Source organism: Nicotiana tabacum, chromosome 3, assembly GCF_000715075.1.
Source record: "Nicotiana tabacum cultivar K326 chromosome 3, ASM71507v2, whole genome shotgun sequence".
NCBI lineage: Eukaryota > Viridiplantae > Streptophyta > Magnoliopsida > Solanales > Solanaceae > Nicotiana > Nicotiana tabacum.
Window position 1 is genome coordinate 159,015,420 of NC_134082.1, and position 19,843 is coordinate 159,035,262.

General features: G+C 39.3%; 1 protein-coding gene and 1 long non-coding RNA gene across 4 annotated transcripts; one reads left to right on the forward strand and one right to left on the reverse strand.

Annotated features, from left to right (window-relative positions):
- Positions 1–212: 212 nt before the first annotated feature.
- On the reverse strand, positions 213–9,032 carry LOC142179535 (uncharacterized). Its single transcript, XR_012707996.1, has 2 exons — positions 8,972–9,032; positions 213–8,895 (listed from the first exon to the last, which is right to left on the reverse strand). It is a non-coding gene; the product is annotated as an uncharacterized LOC142179535 (long non-coding RNA).
- LOC107771809 (uncharacterized) lies at positions 563–19,332 on the forward strand. Of its 3 annotated transcripts, none has more exons than XR_012707995.1 (3): positions 563–696; positions 8,964–12,144; positions 18,683–19,332. XR_012707995.1 is itself a non-coding variant. In XM_075250111.1 (2 exons), the coding sequence occupies exon 1, from the start codon at positions 3,727–3,729 to the stop codon at positions 4,927–4,929; it is 1,203 nt and encodes a 400-aa protein (XP_075106212.1). In that variant the 3' UTR covers positions 4,930–12,144; positions 18,683–19,332. The 3 variants fall into 3 exon arrangements, 1 of the variants encoding a protein (XP_075106212.1); XR_012707994.1 differs by having other exon boundaries at positions 576–696; positions 5,700–12,144; XM_075250111.1 differs by lacking the exon at positions 563–696 and having other exon boundaries at positions 3,727–12,144.
- Positions 19,333–19,843: the final 511 nt, after the last annotated feature.

The window sequence follows — 19,843 nt, forward strand, 5'->3', positions numbered from 1 at the left end:
TAGTAGGAATAATTAACAAATGGGCGCGTATTTTTAATCTCATTCGCGGCAAAAGAATAGAGCTTGGGCTCGAGCAACCCATCTTTAGACCTAATTTTGGACCTAGCCCACAATTGCCAAGCCCATAATTTCTAGGCCCATACCCCTTAACCTAAAATCCTACCACTAACCTAGACCTATATATATTAAACAAAGCCTAAAAAACTAAAGGAGGAGAAGGAGGAAAAAGCAAAAGGCTGCGCAGACCCCCACCCCCTTCAGGTCTTCTTCTTCAAACCCCCCCCCTCCCCAAGCCTTTGTTCTCTTCAGAAAAAAAAAGGAACCAGAACACAAAAATCAAAAACAGTGAAGGAAACACAAAAAGAACGAACAAAAACCCTTTGTCTTCTCTCACATTTTCTGAGGATTTCAGCGCTTGGTAGAGCTTTAGAACTTGTTTCGGAGCTAAGAGTTTGATTTAAATTCAAATCTCTGTTCGATTCTACTGATTTTACTATTTCCAGAGCTGCTGAGTTTCAATCGCTTGCTGCGACTGCTAAACTTCCTAACTTCTTTTCTCTGCCTTGTTTGTAAAGAGCTACTAAAGAAGTGGAGAAATCTGCTGTAGAGCTTATAAATTTGTTTGAGGAAAAGAAGAGGAAAGAAGGGCATGTTGCTCTCGTATTTGACATTGAATGAAAGCCCATCTTTAGAAAGGTCAGTTTTTTTTTAAATCTTTGGAATTAATATATTGATGGTTATCAACCTGTTTACCTGAAATAAATGCTCTATTTTGTTTCTTTATTTTTTTTCCTTTCCTAGCAGATTAACTATCTTTATCTAAAATGCATTTTTTTTAATTTGGTCAAAATACTGCATCAACTTTGTTCAATTAAACTCATAAAATATAAACGATGTGTTATCAAATTTTATGCATGTAGCCATGTATTATTACCGTATTATGGATGCCATTTTTATTTAGTAGTTTAAAAATTGTTGACAATGAAATATTCATATCTTAATAACATCAATTTATTTTCTTTTTAGCTTCATCTTCGCTGACTTTGTGTCTAGAAGGGGAATATTAAATGTCAAGTTATAGTTTACTTCACAGAAGCTTGTGATGCATTTGCTTAAATTGAAAGTGTTTTGCTTTGTCAAGGTTAAATCAATTTATGTTGAATATTTACCTTCCACATGGAATGAAGAGAAAATGCGTGACTACTTTGTCAAATTTGGTGAAATTGAGAGTATCGCTCTTGCAAAAGATATCGTTTCCAATGTTATATCTATAATTCGTGGCCTCGCAATAATCTCAAATTATCTTAAGAAAAATAGTTAATGAATCCCGTAGTTGCTTTAGGCGCGGTTTTAATTAAATTACCTTCTTAAACTCGGGTGCGCATTGATGTGACCCAAATCCAAATCTCAACGGATGTCGAAATGTGTTGACAACCACGTGTGCATTGATTGTGACGTGGTCCGAGATGCATTTCCCCAACGTTGCAATTCTTTTAAAATATAATGATAAAAGTGGTTTACGAATAAAGGCACATAAGCTAGCACGTATTAAAATCAGGTAAAATCAAATACAACAGTTAAGCGACCGTGCTAGAACCACGGAGCTCGGGAATGCCTAACACCTTCTCCCGGGTTAACAAAATTCCTTGCTCGAATTTTTGGTTCGCGGACTGTTAACAGAGTCATAAATTTCCTCGGTTCGGGATTCAACCAGTGACTTGGGACACCATTAATCTCCCAAGTGGCGACTCTGAATAATTAATACCTAAATCCCGTTCCGATTGTCCTTTATTTGGAAAAACTCCTTTACACTCCTCTTCTGAGGGTGTAGGCGAAAAAAGGAGGTGTGACAGCTCTGGCGACTCTGCTGGGGATCGAACCCAGAATCTCTGGTTCAGGGTTCAGAATTCGAGCTTAGATAAATTGCTGTATTTAATTGTATCTGATTTTCCTACATGTTTTGTGCTGAATGTGCTAAATGTTACTGCTTTGATATTATCTGAACTGTATATAAACTGTGCCGACACCTTTCTATCTTCACCTCCGGGGATGTGCTTACTGGTTGAGACTCTCTATTCTATTAGTGTCATACCTTGAAGTAAGAAAGAGGCCGGACAAGTTATGAAGTCGGATAGCCTTTTGGTTCCCGGTAAGTTGCCCCCTCCTCGACTCGAGTTGTCCGCTCGGGTACACAGTCTAGAACACTGACCCCGGTTTTGAACATAGAATAACGTGACTTCATGCCGGATCCCTAGTAGGAACGCTTATTTGCATCACGTTGCATTTGACTTAGGGGACTCAACACAGGGGTTGGGTTCGTCTAGGACTAGCAACTTGAAATGAAAAGACCATCATGATGCATCCTACTTGCTCTGTACATATATTTGATTCGAACCTGCATGTTGACTGGTTTCTGAATCTCGGGAATGTTGGAAAATTGAGAAAAAAGAGAAAAGAGGAAAAAAAAAGAAATATCAGTTAGGGAGTTAATTGATTATTTTAGAAATAAAAATCAATTACTGGCGAAACTCTACGGAAATTTGGAAAAAAATAAGGAAGTGTTTTATTTTGTTTTAGTAAAAAAAAAAGCAAAGAAAAAAATAGAAAAAAAGAGTCTTTTATTTTTGAAAAGTTGGTTGTTGAAAAAGAAAAGGATAAGAAAAGTTTTTATTTTAGTTTGAAAAACATAAGTTATCTCATTATTTGTTGAAAAAGGAAAGGAGAAAAGAGTCTTTTATTTTTAGTTTGGAAAATAGGTTGTTTTATTGTCTGTGAAAAATGAAAAAAGGAAAAAGAGTCTGTTATTTTTAGCTTGGAAAAATAGGCTGTTTTATTTGTTGAAAAGAAAAAAGAAAAAGAGAGTCTTGTTTCTAAAAATAGTTTTTATTCCCTTATGAAATGCCAAAAATAAAAATGAAAAAGAGTCATGTTTTAAAATAGTTCGGTTAATTTGCCCGAACTACGCATGGTTTGATTCTCACAAGGCGTGAGATACGTAGGCAACCCAATCGGGTCCAACCTCCCCTTTGCAAAAATAACCAAAAATATCAAAATTTTAATTTTTGTCATAAATAAACCAGGTGATGCCGTTTTTGTCAAAAATAGCCAAATGTTCCCAAACGGGGCGCCGGAAGGCTGACTTTGCATAAACAGCCACCTTTGGTCGTATTTTAATTTTTGACCCTCACAACCTTAAAATCTTTGCCCCCGAGGCGCAGGAAGGCAGTATTTGCAATACCGGGTCATTTATTTTAATTTTGAAAAAACAAGAAAAGAGTCAGTGGATACCGTTCGGATTTTTGGGTCAAAGTTGGCATATAGGGGAAGGAATCTGTCATTGTGTTTTTGGGTTTGTATTTCTTTTGATTAGAGTATATGGGTCGTTTGATTTTCGAGTATGTATTGCATCTTTAAGTTGATCAGTTTTGTCGTTATTACGAAAATGGAAAATTCCAAAAATGTTTTATTGTCGTTTACCTTTTATTTGCAAGAACTACGCACGGTCTGATTCATGAGGGGTCATGATACATAGGCAATCTCCATAAGATTCGACCGTAACAAAAAAATGAATGAAAAATGGAAAAGAAGAATTGAATAAAAAAATGGAAAAGATGTTGTTAATAATGAGGACCGACTCAATCCATTCTAACATGTTTTGTTTTGAATTGTGAAGAAAGTTGAGGTGGTTGGTTTGTGGTAAGCTGGAAACACAAGATCTGAGGAAAAATGATAACTGACATCGAAGCTGTTACGAGTGCTCAAGAGACTCAGGGTCAGAGGGTTCAACAAGGGTCTACTGTGGTTGAGGAAAATAGAACACTGAAACAACAAATGACCAAAATGCGTCAAGCCTGGGCCAATGGCCAAGGACAGCCTTGTCACGAGTCACAATTTGCTACACATCAAGAACAGTACCACTATCCCGAGTACCACTCGTACTCGTTTGATCTTCCTGTAAACATTGAGAAGCCTGCCCGAAAGAGAGTACAAGAAGAAATAACCCAAAGAGTGAAAAGATTAGAACAACGGTTGAAAAACACGCAAGCAATGGCAGGTCGAAAGAGCGTTGCTTTCAGAGATCTATGCATGTTCCCCGATGTCCACTTGCCGCCTGGTTTCAAGGTTCCCAAATTTGAAAAGTATAATGGACATGGAGACCCCATAGCCCACCTGAAAAGGTATTGCAACCAATTGAGAGGTGTGGGAAGAAATGAGGAATTGCTTATAGCTTATTTTGGGGAAAGCCTCATGGGAGTAGCATCTGAATGGTTTTTGGATCAAGACACATCTTGCTGGTACGTCTGGGATGACATGGCACGGGCCTTTGTCAAACAATTTCAATACAACATCGACATCGCCCCAGACCGCATTTCCCTTTCTAACCTAAAAAAGAAACCAACTGAAAGTTTCAGGGAATATGCCATCAAATGGAGAGAGCAGGCAGCTAGAGCTAAGCCACCCATGGATGACCACGAGTTAATCACTGTCTTTCTACAGGCTCAAGAGCCAGATTATTTTCAATACATGACATCCGCAGTGGGTAAATCCTTCCCGGAAGCAATCAAAATGGGAGAAATGGTGGAGAACGGTTTTAAGACAGGCAGAATTATAAGCCAAACAGCTCTCAAAGCTGCAGCTCAAGCTGTCCAAATTGAATCTAGTAACACGAATGAGAGGGATGAAGAAATCATGGTGATATTAGGGTCGAGAAGATGTCCTAGGAGAACATCTCTAAGGTATGTGCAGCCTCATCAAGTTTTCCATGACCCCCTAAGCATTACTATCCACCTCCGAACCCCTCACACCCGCCACCAAATCACCCAAGAAAGAGAGCACAAGTATCACAAAATCTCCACCAGCCTCCGCAAAATTTTCAATTACTTTGTAACCCACATCCAAGCCAGGGGTATAGAAGGGAACAAAATTTGAAAGATAGTTTTACACCAATAGGAGAGTCCTATGCAAGCTTATTTGAGAAGTTAAAACAACATGACATGATTGCACTCATTCCTCCAAATCAGGTGGACCGATGTGCGAGAAGCTTTGACTCATCTAAAAGGTGTGAATACCACTCCAATGCTCTGGGGAACAATGTGGAAAATTGTCGGGATTTGAAAAGAGAAATAGAAAGGATGATCCAGGAAAATTTGATTCAAGACAGTGGCACCCAGAATATCACGCTGCATCCCTTACATGAGGAGGCACACTTGGTGGGGATGATGCCCGGTGACATGGGGTATGAGAATACTCTTGGGAACTTGTTGACTGAAGTTGAAGATACTGAAGCAGATAGTGGTCATGGCAATATGGATGCGAAGCTTAGTGGCTAAGATGCCGTGCTTGTAATTGGAAAGACGCTCCATTCCTAAGTCAGTTGGGGAGGAGCTTTGGTGGTCCATTTGGCTGTCATTTCTGTTGTCCGGATTATTTGCAGGGTTGTAATCCGGATATTGTCTTGTGTTCAAACCCTCCTATCCTTTCATTTTTGTCTAGCTTGTTTAGTCGTAGTGGTTTGTCTAGGGTTGTCTAGGTTTGTTTAAGTTCATTCTAGGGTTGCAATCCAGTTTGTTTTGTTTTTGTTTTGTTATTCGAACTGTTTCATCGTTTGTCTAATGCAAATTCCGATCTGTTGTTACTCCCAATCATTTTCTTTGTTTAGTTCTTTTCTAACTTTTTGTTTTGCCTTTTGCCGGTTCTAGTGACATGACATGCACGCATAATTCTCAGTCTGGTCTTCAAAAGTTGTGAAGCAATGAGACCATTTTGAAAACGATTAGGACACTTGAGGAAATGAGAACATATTGGGACATTTTGAGATTGTTTGACGCCCGAACCATGTGAAACTGTGGCAAGTAAAACATAAAAATCCTCGTAAAAGCAAGTTGGCCAAATTGACAGGGGGTCGGTCGTGGTAATAAGAGTAAGAGTGTTGTCGAATGGCACGTTATATCAGACAGATGTAGAAGAAAAATGTGTGGAAATGGCCATCAATTCCGATGCGGTCAAGAGATGATGTGTATGGTTTCTTTATTCTGATTGTACTTGTTTGTATTTGTCATATTTTGATGTTTGAAATGACGAAGGCGTTTTGTTATGCTATCTAAACACGTTACCCTTTTGTCAACCTCTTTGAGCCTTATTTGTCTTCTTTTATACCCCTCTTTCGGAATCAACGGCACAATTAAAGAAATGCAAGTGCCGGAGATACGCTAATGGAAAAATAAGGCAAAAGAAAAAAAAGGAAAAGGAAGAAAGGAAAAGGAGAAAGAAAGAAAGAAAGGAAGAAAGGAAAAGAAAAAAAAAGAAAAGGGGAAGAAAAGAAAAGAAAAGAAAAGAAAGAAAGAGAAGAAAGAAAAAAGAAAATAAAGAAAAGAAAGGAAAAAGAAAAAAAGAAAAAAAAAGAAAAAGAAAGAGAGAGAAAGAAAATCGCAACAACGTAGTTTCTATGACGTGAACTACGTTTGACTTGATCCCGAAAGGGTACGTAGGCAGCCTCTCTGAGGTTCAGTCATACCAAAACAAAAATCCAAAAGTCACCAAGCAAGAAACTGGGGCAGAAATTGTGGTTGTTGTGAGAAGTTGGATTCCGAAAGTTGTAATTTTAACCCATTTTGAAATTGTTTTGAGCCTTTTATACCCTTTCTTTCTAACCCATCCAAAAGCCTACATTATAGTCCAAAGAAAGACCTTCTGATCAGTCTTTGAGAAATGCCAAGTCAAGCAGGTAAGGTAATTCATGTCAGGGGCAACACTCCGGTCCAAACAAGGAAAATGAAAATGAGAGAATCTTATTGATAAAAATCCTCATGGGTATCACAAGGTGATGAAAGCTGAGAGAAATAAAAAATGAGAGAGTCTTATTGGTAAAAACCTTCACGGGCACCTTGAGACGACAGTAAGTTGAGAGAAAGAACGAAATAAGAGAGGTTTGATGGTGAAAACCCTTTGGGCACTACAAGCCGAATAAGGAATGCGAATCAAATTGGATAAGCGGAGCAATGAAGCCCAGTTTCACGACAAAAAGGAACAACAAGAGCTGACCATCAGGTTTGCTTAACAGAATAGGTAACAAGTGCATGTCAAGGTCATTAGAGTCGGTATCAACATCCGATAGGTTTCTACTGTGTAATTTTCTTGTTAGAAATCATCTCTTTCTATTGTCTTTTACTCGGTTCCTTTTGTTTTGTTTATTTCCCCTTTCTGAGTCTTTTGGTCGTAACAAGTGAGGAATGACTTCAAAATTTTCCACCAGCTTTCCAATTGCACAAAATGGGGTCACAAGTCAGGAAAAATGACAAGAGCACTAAGCTGGTGATAATCAACATACTTTGGGATCCTTATGAAACACAAAGTTTGGTAGATGTCGGTTCAGGAATAATGCAACAGATAGAGGGTATTGGGATTGAACGGGGAAAAAGGGTATTTCAGTGACACAGATGACGGGGAAAGCGGTTAATCAGTAAACATGCAAGACCTTCAAGAAGAATCAGTTGTCACAAAACATATGGGGTCAGATAAGAAGACTAGAAGTAATAATTGAGAGATAGTCGTCAAGAAGGGCGGAAGTTATCAGCCAAGTTTCAAAGATGGTCGGAGAACGCAAAGCATGGAAAGGAGAAAAGGAAAGCCATCCCAGCGGGCGTACCACAACCAACCACCACACTTTTAAACTGACAGAATTTTCTTTGATTTGAAACAGGGGCATGTAAATGATATTGATGGCAGGAAGATATGCTACAGGAGGATTATCAAACTAGGGCAGAAAATTTTCTGTCATGTTGAACTTTTTTTTCGGGTACCCATCTGAAGAACATGAAGGTCAATACAAGTGTTTTAAAAAAAAAAAGAGGGAAGTAGTTTTCAGGAAACAAACACCAGTTCTAAGAAAAGTAATTTTTGGAGGAATGAAACACTAGTTTTTGGGGAAGTGTTTTTGTGAAGGAGGACAACACCAGTTTTTAGGGAAGTAGTTCTGAAAGAAGATAATTCAAGTTAGTGGGTAGATAAAACAAATTTTGAAGGAAAATGGTTAAAAGAAATCTTAGTTTGATGAATTTTTCACCTAAGATAAAGATATCTTAGTCTGTTGAATCTTTCACCTAAGATAAAGAAATCTTAGTCTGTTGAATTTTTCACCTAAGATAAAAATCTTAGTCCGATGAATCTTTCACCTAAGATAAAGGCAGAAGTTGGAAAAATGAAAGGAAGGCATAATTTGGGAACAAGAAAGGAAGGCAGAATTTGAAAAGAAAGGAAGTTGGAATTTGGAAAATTAAGAAAGTCGGGATCACGCAAAAATGGACCTAGTCTGATGAATTATCTCCTAGAGTCAAAATCTTAGTCTGATGAATTTTTTCACCTAAGGTAAGGATAAAAATCTTAGTCTGTTGAATCTTTCTCCTAAGATGAAAATCTTAGTCTGCTGAATTTTTCACCTAAGATAAAGACAAAAATCTTAGTCTATTGAATCTTTCTCCTAAGATGAGAATCTTAGTCTGATGAATTTTTCACCTAAGATAAAGATAAAAATCTTAGTCTGTTGAATCTTTCTCCTAAGATGAAAATCTTAGTCTGATGAATTTTTCACCTAAGATAAAGATAAATCTTAGTCTGTTGAATCTTTCACCTAAGATGAGAATCTTAGTCTGATGAATTTTTCACCTAAGATAAAGTTTAAATTTTAAAATACATTGCGGTCTCTAAATTTTTAAAACTTGCATTTTAGTCTTATCACAATTCAAGTTTTAGTTCTTATTAGTATGTGGTAACAAACATCCAGTTTTCCAAACTGGGGCAAAAAGTTTTCTTTTGTTTTGTCTATTTTTGTGAAGTCAGGAGCCCACCTGGATAATAGAGGAATACATTCAATTTCAAATTCAGCAATCAGGAGCCCGCCTGAAGAATAGAGGTGATACAATTCAAATTTTAGTTTTCAATCGATTTCTTTGTCTTTTTGAAGTCAGGAGCCCACCTGAAGAACAGAGGCATACAATTCAAGTTTCGGAAGTCAGGAGCCCGCCTGTATAATAGAGGTATTTCAAGTCAAGTTTTAATCAAATTCTTATTAATATCAAGTAACATGTACCCAGTTTCCAAACTGGGGCAGAAAGGTTTCTTGGTTCGTTTATTTTTATGAAGTCAGGAGCCCGCCTGGATAACAGAGGAATACATTCAGTTCAAGTTCAGTAGTCAGGAGCCCGCCTGAATAACAGAGGTGATACATTCAATTTCAAGTTTCGGAAGTCAGGAGTCCGCCTGGAGAATAGAGACATACAATTCAAGTTTCAGCAATCAGGAGCCCGCCTGAAGAACAGAGGTGATACAATTCAAATTTTTAGTCCTCAATTGATTTCTTTGTCTTTTGCAGTCAGGAACCCGCTTTAAGAACAGAGGTATACAATTCAAGTTTCGGAAATCAGGAGCCCGCCTGGATAATAGAGGAACACATTTCCAATTTTGAAGTCAGGAGCCCGCCTGGAGAACAGAGGCATACAATTTCAAGATTCAGAAAATCAGGAGCCCGCCTGGAGAATAGAGGCATACAATTTCAAAATCCAGAAATCAGGAGCCTGCCTAAAGAACAGAGGTGATACAATTCAGTTTAGTTTTCAATCAAATCTCTTTTGAAGTCAGGAACCCGCCTGGAGAACAGAGGTACAAAATTCAAATCTCAGAAATCAGGAGTCCGCCTGAAGAACGGAGACATACAGTTTAAATTTTAAAAGTCAGGAGTCCTCTTGGAGAACAGAGACACGTATTTTGAATTTTAGCAATCAGGAGTCCGCCTGGAGAATAGAGACATACAATTTAATTTTAGCAATCAGGAGCCCGCCTGAAGAACAGAGGTGACACAATTTAGATTTTAGTTTTCAATCAATTTCTTGGTGTGTTCGAAGTCAGGAGCCCGCCTGGAGAATGGAGATGTTAAATATTTTAAGCAGTCGAAGTCAGGAGCCCGCCTGAAGAATAGAGGTGTTAAATTTTTAAGTAGTCGAAGTCAGGAACCCGCCTGAAGAACAGAGGTATACAATTCAAGTTTCGGAAATTAGGAGCCCGCCTGGATAATAGAGGAATACATTTCCAATTTTGAAGTCAGGAGCCCGCCTGGAGAACAGAGGCATACAATTTCAAGATTCAGAAAATCAGGAGCCCGCCTGGAGAACAGAGTCATACAATTTCAAAATTCAGAAGTCAGGAGCCCGCCTGAAAAACAGAGGTGATACAATTCAGTTTAGTTTTCAATCAATCTCTTTGTCCATGTTAGAGTCAGGAGCCCGCCTGGATAACAGAGGAATACATTTCAAGTTTGAAGTCAGGAGCCCGCCTGGAGAATAGAGGAGCCCGCCTGGATAATAGAGGAATACATTTGAAGTTTGAAGTCAGGAGCCTGCCTGGAGAACAGAGGAATACAGTTCATGTTTTGAAGTCAGGAGCCCACCTGGAGGACAAGGGAAAACAACTCAAGTTTCTAGGGAAAACAGTTTCGAAGGAAGACAGTTCGAGTTTCAAGGAAAATGGTTCAAAGTGTAAGGGAAAATAGTGTCAAGTAACAAGGGAGGACAGTTCAGGTTCAGCAATCAGGCGCCCACCTGGAAAAAAGGGAATTCAATTCAGAAGGCAATTCAGAAGTTGATGAAGGATGTGAGCTGCTCAAGACATGACCGAGGTCACAAGCACTACATATCCGGTCCTGACCCAGAAGCTGTAGAAGAACGAGCTAGCACCTGCAGTTAACTAGTGTCAAGGTTCAAATCTAAAGTCTGTAAGAAGAACCATTCAAGACTCAAGATCAAGCTTCAGAAGACATATAGATAGGAATCTTGTAGCTCGTAGTCGATACGCTTAACTAGTCTTTTTCATCTTTTGATTTTTGATGTAATAACAGAGACCGTAGACCGGAACCTCGACGGAATGGCACCTCGACTGGATCTCTACCTCGGCATACTCCATCACCTCACTCATTTCTGAACTACACGTGGCCTGATTCCTTTATAGCCAAGGATATGTAGGCAGCTCAAATGCCAGAGCTCGGTCACACTCCCTTCTCTCTTAGTCTTAGTCTCTCCAAATAAGGGTCGGGTCAAAAACCTGTCTAGTCAGTCTTTGTCTGAAAACTCTGTACGTTTCCAGTCAAAGAGGGGCAGCTGTAGACATGTGATTTTTTACCCTCCTCAAGTTCTTTTATATATTAGCGTAAAATATTTAATTTAAGCATAATATAGATATTTTAAGTAATTTTGACTCTTTTACTCTATTTTATTACAAGAAAAACAAAATCACAAAAATAGGTTCATTTATGTTTTGTGGTTATTTTTAATTTTAAAAAACAAATCTTAAAAAATATATACAACAATAGTATCGTATTTTTATTTTAATGTGATATTTTGAAAATACCAAAAATAGATTTGTTTTAATGGTTAGTTTTATTTTAATAATTATTTGAATAGTAGGAATAATTAACAAATGGGCGCGTATTTTTAATCTCATTCGCGGCAAAAGAATAGAGCTTGGGCTCGAGCAACCCATCTTTAGGCCTAATTTTGGACCTAGCCCACAATTGCCAAGCTCATAATTTCTAGGCCCATACCCCTTAACCTAAAACCCTACCACTAACCTAGACCTATATATATTAAACAAAGCCTAAAAAGCTAAAGGAGGAGAAGGAGGAAAAAGCAAAAGGCTGCGCAGACCCCCACCCCCTTCAGGTCTTCTTCTTCAAACCCCTCCCCCCTCCCCAAGCCTTCGTTCTCTTCAGAAAAAAAAAGAAGGAACCAGAACACAAAAATCAAAAACACTGAAGGAAACACAAAAAGAACGAACAAAAACCCTTTGTCTTCTCTCACATTTTCTGAGGATTTCAGAGCTTGGTAGAGCTTTAGAACTTGTTTCGGAGCTAAGAGTTTGATTTAAATTCAAATCTCTGTTCGATTCCGCTGATTTTACTATTTCCGGAGCTGCTGAGTTTCAATCGCTTGCTGCGACTACTGAGCTTCCTAACTTCTTTTCTCTGCCTTGTTTGTAAAGAGCTACTAAAGAAGTGGAGAAATCTGCTGTAGAGCTTATAATTTGTTTGAGGAAAAGAAGAGGAAAGAAGGGCATGTTGCTCTCGGATTTGACATTGAATGAAAGCCCAGCTTTAGAAAGGTCAGTTTTTTTTGAAATCTTTGGAATTAATATATTGATGGTTATCAACCTGTTTACCTGAAATAAATGCTCTATTTTGTTTCTTTATTTTTTTTTCCTTTCCTAGCAGATTAACTATATTTATCTAAAATGCATTTTTTTAATTTGGTCAAAATACTGCATCAACTTTGTTCAATTAAACTCATAAGATATAAACGATGTGTTATCAAATCTTATGCATGTAGCCCTGTATTATTACCGAATTATGGCTGCCATTTTTATTTAGTAGTTTAAAAATTGTTGAGAATGAAATATTCATATCTTAATAACATCAATTTATTTTCTTTTTAGCTTCATCTTCGCTGACTTTGTGTTTTGCTTTGTAAAGGTTAAATCAATTTATGTTGAATATTTACCTTCCACATGGAATGAAGAGAAAATGCGTGACTACTTTGTCAAATTTGGTGACATTGAGAGTATCGCTCTTGCAAAAGATATCTTTTCCAATGTTATATCTATAATTCGTGGCCTCGAAATAATCTCAAATTAGCTTTAGAAAAATAGTTAATGAATCCCGTAGTTGCTTTAGGCTCGGTTTTAATTAAATTACCTTCTTAAACTCGGGTGCGCATTGATCTCTGGTTCAGGGTTCAAAATTCGAGCTTAGATAAATTGCTGTACTTTAGACGCGTTTAATTAAATAAATTGTCATAGCTATGGGTACGATTCCCGTGACGTAGTTGTGGTGCCTAATTTCTAAATCTGGGGGAACATTTAAGTGACCAGGCCACAATTTAATCTTTTTAATAAAATAAATATGTTGTGGATCGTGGGTACGGTTCCCGTGACATGATTCGCAACGTGTAATTAAATAATTAGTTGTTTCACAATTTGATTATTAAAAGTGGTTTAAAAGGAATAAAAATACACATAGGTTTCAAAGATGTTTTAAAATCAGATAAATAGGCCAATAATAATAGTTGAGCGACCATGCTAGAACCACGAAACTCGGGAATGCCTAATACCTTTTCCCGGGTTAACAGAATTACTTACCCGGATTTCTGTGTTCGCAGAACATAAATAGAGTCACTTTTCCTCGATTCAGGATTTTAAACCGGTGACTTGGGATACCATAAACTATTCAAGTGGCGACTCTGATTTTAATATAAATAATCCCGTTTTGATTGTCACTTAAATTTGCAAAAACTTCCTTATACCCTTCCGGGGTAGAAAAAGGAGGTGTGACCAGGACTTGTACACATCAAGCTGAGCCTCGGCGTGAACCCTCATCTCATACAATTCCCGCGGCACCACGAGGTCGGCAGAAGTATGAGACATAGATGGTTGTGACTGCCGTCACACTTCCTCAGCCTTCAGAACAACAACCTACTCGTTCAATACGGACAACTCCGCCTCCAGATCTTGGATCCGCTCTTCTAACCTCGCTATCTTGAGCGCCGATGTCTCTACCTCATTATCTCGCTCGGACCTACCAACATAGAGGGTATCATCTAAGATAGCTGCTTCAGACGGAGGGCACCATTTTGCCTTTCTCGACACGAGTCAATTCATCGTCCTTAATGCTCAACTCGCCCATTTGGTCGACAACCTCCGCTTCCATCCTTCCAAGCTCGGAAGTTAAGAAGGCCACCCGTGCTTGAAGGTCGGCAATCTCAACCATCACCCCCTTGCTCACATCAAGCTCATCTTTCTTGGCCTTAAGAGTCGCGTCAAGCTCACTGTACTGACCAATGGCTTTTATTATCTCATCGTCCCTCTCCTTTACCTCATCAACTTTCCTCATCCACTCCTCCTCCTTCTGCTTAAGCCCGTCACGAAACAACTGAAACTCGCTATCTTGGTTAAAGACGTCGACAAGTGTTCGGTGCTTGGTACGGTACTCTTTGTACTTGGAGGACACCTTTTTAAAAACAGCCATCCTCCACTCCTCCCGCTGGTCATGCTCGATCCCCATGATGAGAGCCTGACAGGCCAAAAAAAGAGAGTCAGAGTAAGCAGATTACGCATGCAAAATAAATCCTGACATAAAAAAGCACTTACTCGCAAAGACATGCTAGAAATACTCAGCGATAACTCTACATCGCTCATTGCCAATAACCCTGTGATCTCAGAAGCCGCGCATAAGGGAGCAAAGGATGACACCATTCATTTAGAGTTAGCCAAAAGGTCATAACCTACAGGAATGATTATGTGCCGGTTAGGACCCTCCGTCCTCACCTCCACACGAGTATTCCTCTCCAAGAATGCACGCACCTCTTCAGGATCGATGTCCGAGCCGGAGCCATCGTCCCCTGTAGGTATCGCCCTATCCCTCTCCACCACCGATGACACACCACCTTCTACGGTCCGTACGATCTCCTCGCCGTCATGCATCCACTCAGCCCTAGAGGGCCTCCCCTTCGAAACACTATTCGTCGTAAACCTGGCCCATGCATTTGGCATACACGTAGACGCTACTTTCGGAACAGTGAGTTTATCCGATTCAATATCAGTGATTATGGCCTTCCCGAGTTCCATCCTTTGCCTTTTCCTCGATGGTAACTACTCTCCATTGCATGACTCATCTACAAGATGATAGATGGGTTGGGAAGAGATCTCATCCCGCATAACTATCTAAGGGGCCAAATCCCCCATCGACGGAGTTTTCAGCACGACCTCTATGAGTAGATTCGGCCAAAGTAAACCACATCCCAGCCGATGCGCCAGATTGGTGAAATGCCGGTACTAGAGCCTTCTTCGTAGAGACTCGTCGACCTAGCACCAAAAGGGGATCGCGTCAATGAATAATGGCAAACGATAGAAAGATGAAGCAAAATAATACTTACTAGATGGGACCTTAGGCCCCAAACACTCGTAGAAAGCCTGCCCAGTCGCGAATCCCCACCATGTGAGGCAACACACGAGTCACCCAATCTTCAATATCAAGGACAAGAGAGGGAGCACGCCTTTCAGCTGAAGAACAAATCAGCCACAATTGAGCTAAAAACAAAAAGACGATAGAAGACAACAAGCACATAATAAAAACACTTACGATTGTGATTCTACTGCTCAAGAAACCTAGTCGGGTCCATCACCAAGTGCTCGATCTTGATAAAGAAATATTTATGCCAGAACATCCAATTCGTTCTATTATCCATTATGACCACCAAACCTTTGGTCTCACGATACCGTAGGTGTATCATGGTACCTCTATAAAAACCAGGTGTAAATAAGTGCAACAAGTGATGAAGATTAACCTCACAACCAGCCAACTCTACGTACTTCGTCAGCATTAAGAAATCTTTACACAAGTAAGGAGAGAGTTGAGCCGAGTAGACATTGTAAAACTAGCAAAATTCCTCCACTAGAGGAAGGAGAGGAAGAGTATAACCTATCAAGAACTGGTAGACATAGAAGGCACAATACCCAGGTCGGTAGACCTCCACAATGTTGCCACCGATGGGAATTATCTTGACGTGGGGAGGGATGCAGTATTTAGACCGAAGCTCGGTGATATGAGATTGTCCAGTCTTAGAGAGCACGTGGGCAGGGGCAGGAGCAGATTCCTTTGGGAAGTCGTTTCTAGCCAAACGATTTCTAGGAACTTCCTCCTCCGCGGTAGGAAACTTGTCATCTTCCTCAGCCACGAATTCCTCACCACCGAGAGGAGGAGCCACCTATAACAGAGTGGCATCAAAAGCGTCATCATGAATGTGAGAGGATTGTGACATATTTTGACAGTAAAACGTACGCTACCAGGACCAGAAAAGAAGATAACAGTTGGGTAAGGAGGGAGAAAAGAAATTGGAGTAGCAGAATTTCAGTGCAGAGATCGGGGAAGAAGATCAAAGAAGAACAATGTTCATGCAAAGTAGAATATGGTGGAACCTCCAAAAAATCAAGCCTCCATCTATTTATAAGGCTGGCTGGCACCAAAATCGAAGAAGCAAACCGATAATGGCACAAAAATTGAAGCAACAAATTGACAATGGCACCAAAATTGAAACAACAGAGGCACAGGCGCTGCCTCAGGAAGACACATATTGATGACGCACATGGCTATGACATCACTCCACACCAATCGTAGCCTTGCTGGTTACGCCTCCTCTCTTTGACCCTGGTTGCTTCAACCCAATCACTACGACCGAATTTCTTCTTAAACAAACAATAATCAAGTCCTCTTCTCGAGGGCGTGCAAGATCACGACCCCAACAAGCGAAGGGACTAACTGTATTGGTCAAAATTTGGCAACTCGGTAGCTGAAGATAAGTCGTGCTAAGAACGGGGTCGACCACGATATTATAGCTAAGGGGTCATTCTCGTAAGGGTCATTGCCGAGGACAAGTAACTGAAGTTGCTATTGTAGCGGTAAGACTAGCTTGGAAAAGGATACCAACAATATTCCCTTGGATATTCCTCATATTGTACTTTTTAGGGTTTCTTGGGAAGATCTCTTATAAGTAGTAAGAGATAGAGAGCAAAAGAGGGGACTTCATTTTTCTGATAGAACATATTGTGAAGGTTGACAAAAGTGAATATACAAAAGTAGTCTTATTCACTTATTATATTATTCAAGCACACGTTGATTCAATCTTTATTCGCAAGATCCAAAGATTCTATATCCATCTTCATTTTTCACTTTTCTATGTTGCTGACAAAAGAAAGAAATATCACAATCATACAATAATTGGGTGGTAGATCCTTTCTTATTACACTTATTGTCACTATCTACATTTAATACATATTCATGTTACTATATTCATTGTTAATCATTGATTATTAAATCTGTTATTTAATGCTCTTGAACATTGTTCATCTCGTGAGTATCTTGTTTCATTTGGTCTAGAGTTTATTAAGTTCAAGTAAGATCCGCCCTTTAATTCATCATTAATATCATTAATTGTTTAACACTTTTTTGCTCAAACATTCTCTTGTTTGATTTTAGTTCCAAGAGCCTTTTGTTTGACCTCTTTCATTTGGGAGGTGGCTTCTTTTCTCCATAACATTTACGATGGGCTTTAAGCTCTTGGATGGTTAAATGCTAATGAGATCTTGGAGGCATAATAAGGAAAATATTACTGATCATTGTGTCCTTGTTTTCCTTATGATCACATTATTCTCGACTTCGTGCTCCACTCCCTTCATATTTTTCAATCCATCAATACCATGTGGCCGTGGAAGATTCTTTCATAAAATCAAGTTAAAAGAGTGATTTGGTAAAAAATGTCTTAGCTGCCTATGGTCTTACTCAATGCACATATCCACTTGAATCGTTTTGTGTAAAAGAATCCTAGGCTTCATAAACGTGAGAATTGACTCACAAGTCATCCCCAAGAGAGGAAGTTTTTTGTATCTAGAGTCAGTTATCCAGTTAGCTGGGGAGATTGGCGAGGATACCATGCACCGTATAGGGTGGAGGGATGAATCTTGTGTGACAAAAATGTGCCACCAAAACTTAAAGGTAAGTTCTATATAGTAGTGGTTAGACCGGCCATGTTGTATGGAACAGAGTATTGGCCAGTTAATATTTCCTGTATTCAGAAGATGAAAGTAGCAAAACTGAGGATGTTGAGATGGATGTGCGAACACACTATGCTGGATAAGTTAGGAATGAAGATATTCGGGTGAATGTGGGTGTGGGCCACATGGGCAGGAACTGAGTCTTAGATGGTTCAGGCACGTGTAGAGGAGAAGCCTAGATGCTCCGGTAAGGAGGTGTGAGCGGTTGGCTTTGGCGGATGTGAGAAGAGGTAGATGACGGCCTAAGAAGTATTGGGGAGATGTGATCAGGCTGGACATGGTGCGACTTCAGCTTTTCAAGGACATGACCCTTGATGGGAAGGTATGGAGGTCGAGCATTATGGCTGAAGGTTAGGAGGTAGTTGGGTGTTTTTCTACTTCGTACTGCGTGTGAGGCTAGTCTGATAGTGTGTTGTCTTAGACTGCTAGTGGTTCATATTGTTTTTCTGTTTTCATAGTACCTTGCTATTATTACTGGTTATTGATATTGTTTTTTCCATCTATTGACTTGTTCGTACGATGCTGGTATTGACTTTCCGGCCTCTATTGTTGCGACTAATCTATTGTCTCTTTTTGTCTTCTTGAGCCAAAACAACCTCTCTACCCCACTGGGTACACTATTACCCTCCGAGACCCCAATTATATTGGATTGTTGTTGTTGTTGTATAATTCCTCTTTCTTGTTTAATCTTTAATTCTATGATTTTTTTTTTGACCTCTTTCAGTTGGGAGGTGAGCTTTCTTATTAGAAACATTTACATGGGCATTATTATTCTTGGATGATTTAACGCTAGTGACATCCATGAATAATAAGGATCAATCATGAATCATCTCCCGTAGTTCAATTGAAAACGTTTGTATTCTATTGGTTAGTGTGGGGTTGGGGGGAGGGACATGGTCAAATGTGTCTTTTTAGATATCAAGGGATTGATAAAAGATTTATGGGTCATTTTTTGCAAATTGTTAGCGCCTCTTTGGATTGTCTGATATGATTGCAATGTAAGATATCTGAAAACCACTTCATATTCTTCATGTATCAGTGGTGGACCTTTTCGCTCTAACAGGAGTCAAGTGGTTAGTGGGTCAATTTTTTGACCCTTTCTAAACTCTAAAGAAACTTGAAAGCTGTATTTTGGAATCTGTTACATATTGTTGATGCTCTACTTGGGAAAACCTCAGATGCTACATGAATCTGGTGCCTCTGTAGATCTCTATACTTGACAAAGTAGACATTGTACCGTCACCTATGTTTAGGCTGTTATATGTGTATACGGTCAAAATCAAGAAGTCCGATGTCGGAACCTTAAATTGGGCTATGAGTCTGAGTTCGGGCAACTCGAGGTAGAGGTCAGATCCGGTTGGAGGACACGCACTTCGAGGAAGCAGATCGAAGACTGGACTCGACCTATAATCGAGGTCAGTACAATCTCAAGGACACTTAAGAAATAGCGGTAATTTCTCAAGGACACATGGGTCAGGGAATAAATTAAAGGATAAGATTTGTACGAAATAGTATAGGTCTGTACTAGGCCACTATACATATGTACCAATAGAATTCTGTACTACAATTAGGAATGTACTATATTGCGGTTTTCTCCTCCTATATAAAAGGGGACCCCAATCACTTTTGCAAGGATCATCTCACATTATTCACTGCAATAGAATATTCTACTCTGCTTTTTTTGTTTAATGTGCTCAACAAGTGTTTTTCAGCTTTATTGCCCTTACTTTGTTATTCATACTCCATTGTTCTTAGCTGAAGTCGAGGCCTTCAAGAAAGTCAAGCTCGAGGTCCTCATTATTATAGCAACACTGATTTGGTTCATCAATTATTCTTATTTAAACTTAATATTACTTGTTTATTCACTAGTATTAGAATAAATCACATATCTTTAAAACCACAAATTACATTTAATCATTACCTCCATTTTTTAAGATAAACAGTTTGGCGGCCACCGTGGAGCTAAAGATAATAGTGATTATTTTAGTTCTAGTTTTCTGATAACATACGTTATTCTTTACACTTTTTCTTGTCAAAGATTCTTTGATTTCAGGCTAAGATATGTCTAGCACACAAAACGCACCTGCTCATGACAGTGAAGGTCTAGGAGAAAACAACGGTATAGGGGTCGGTGCACCACCCATAAACCCTGAGGGAGTGCCGAATGTGGAGCCAGTTGATATCAGTTTGCACAACGCTC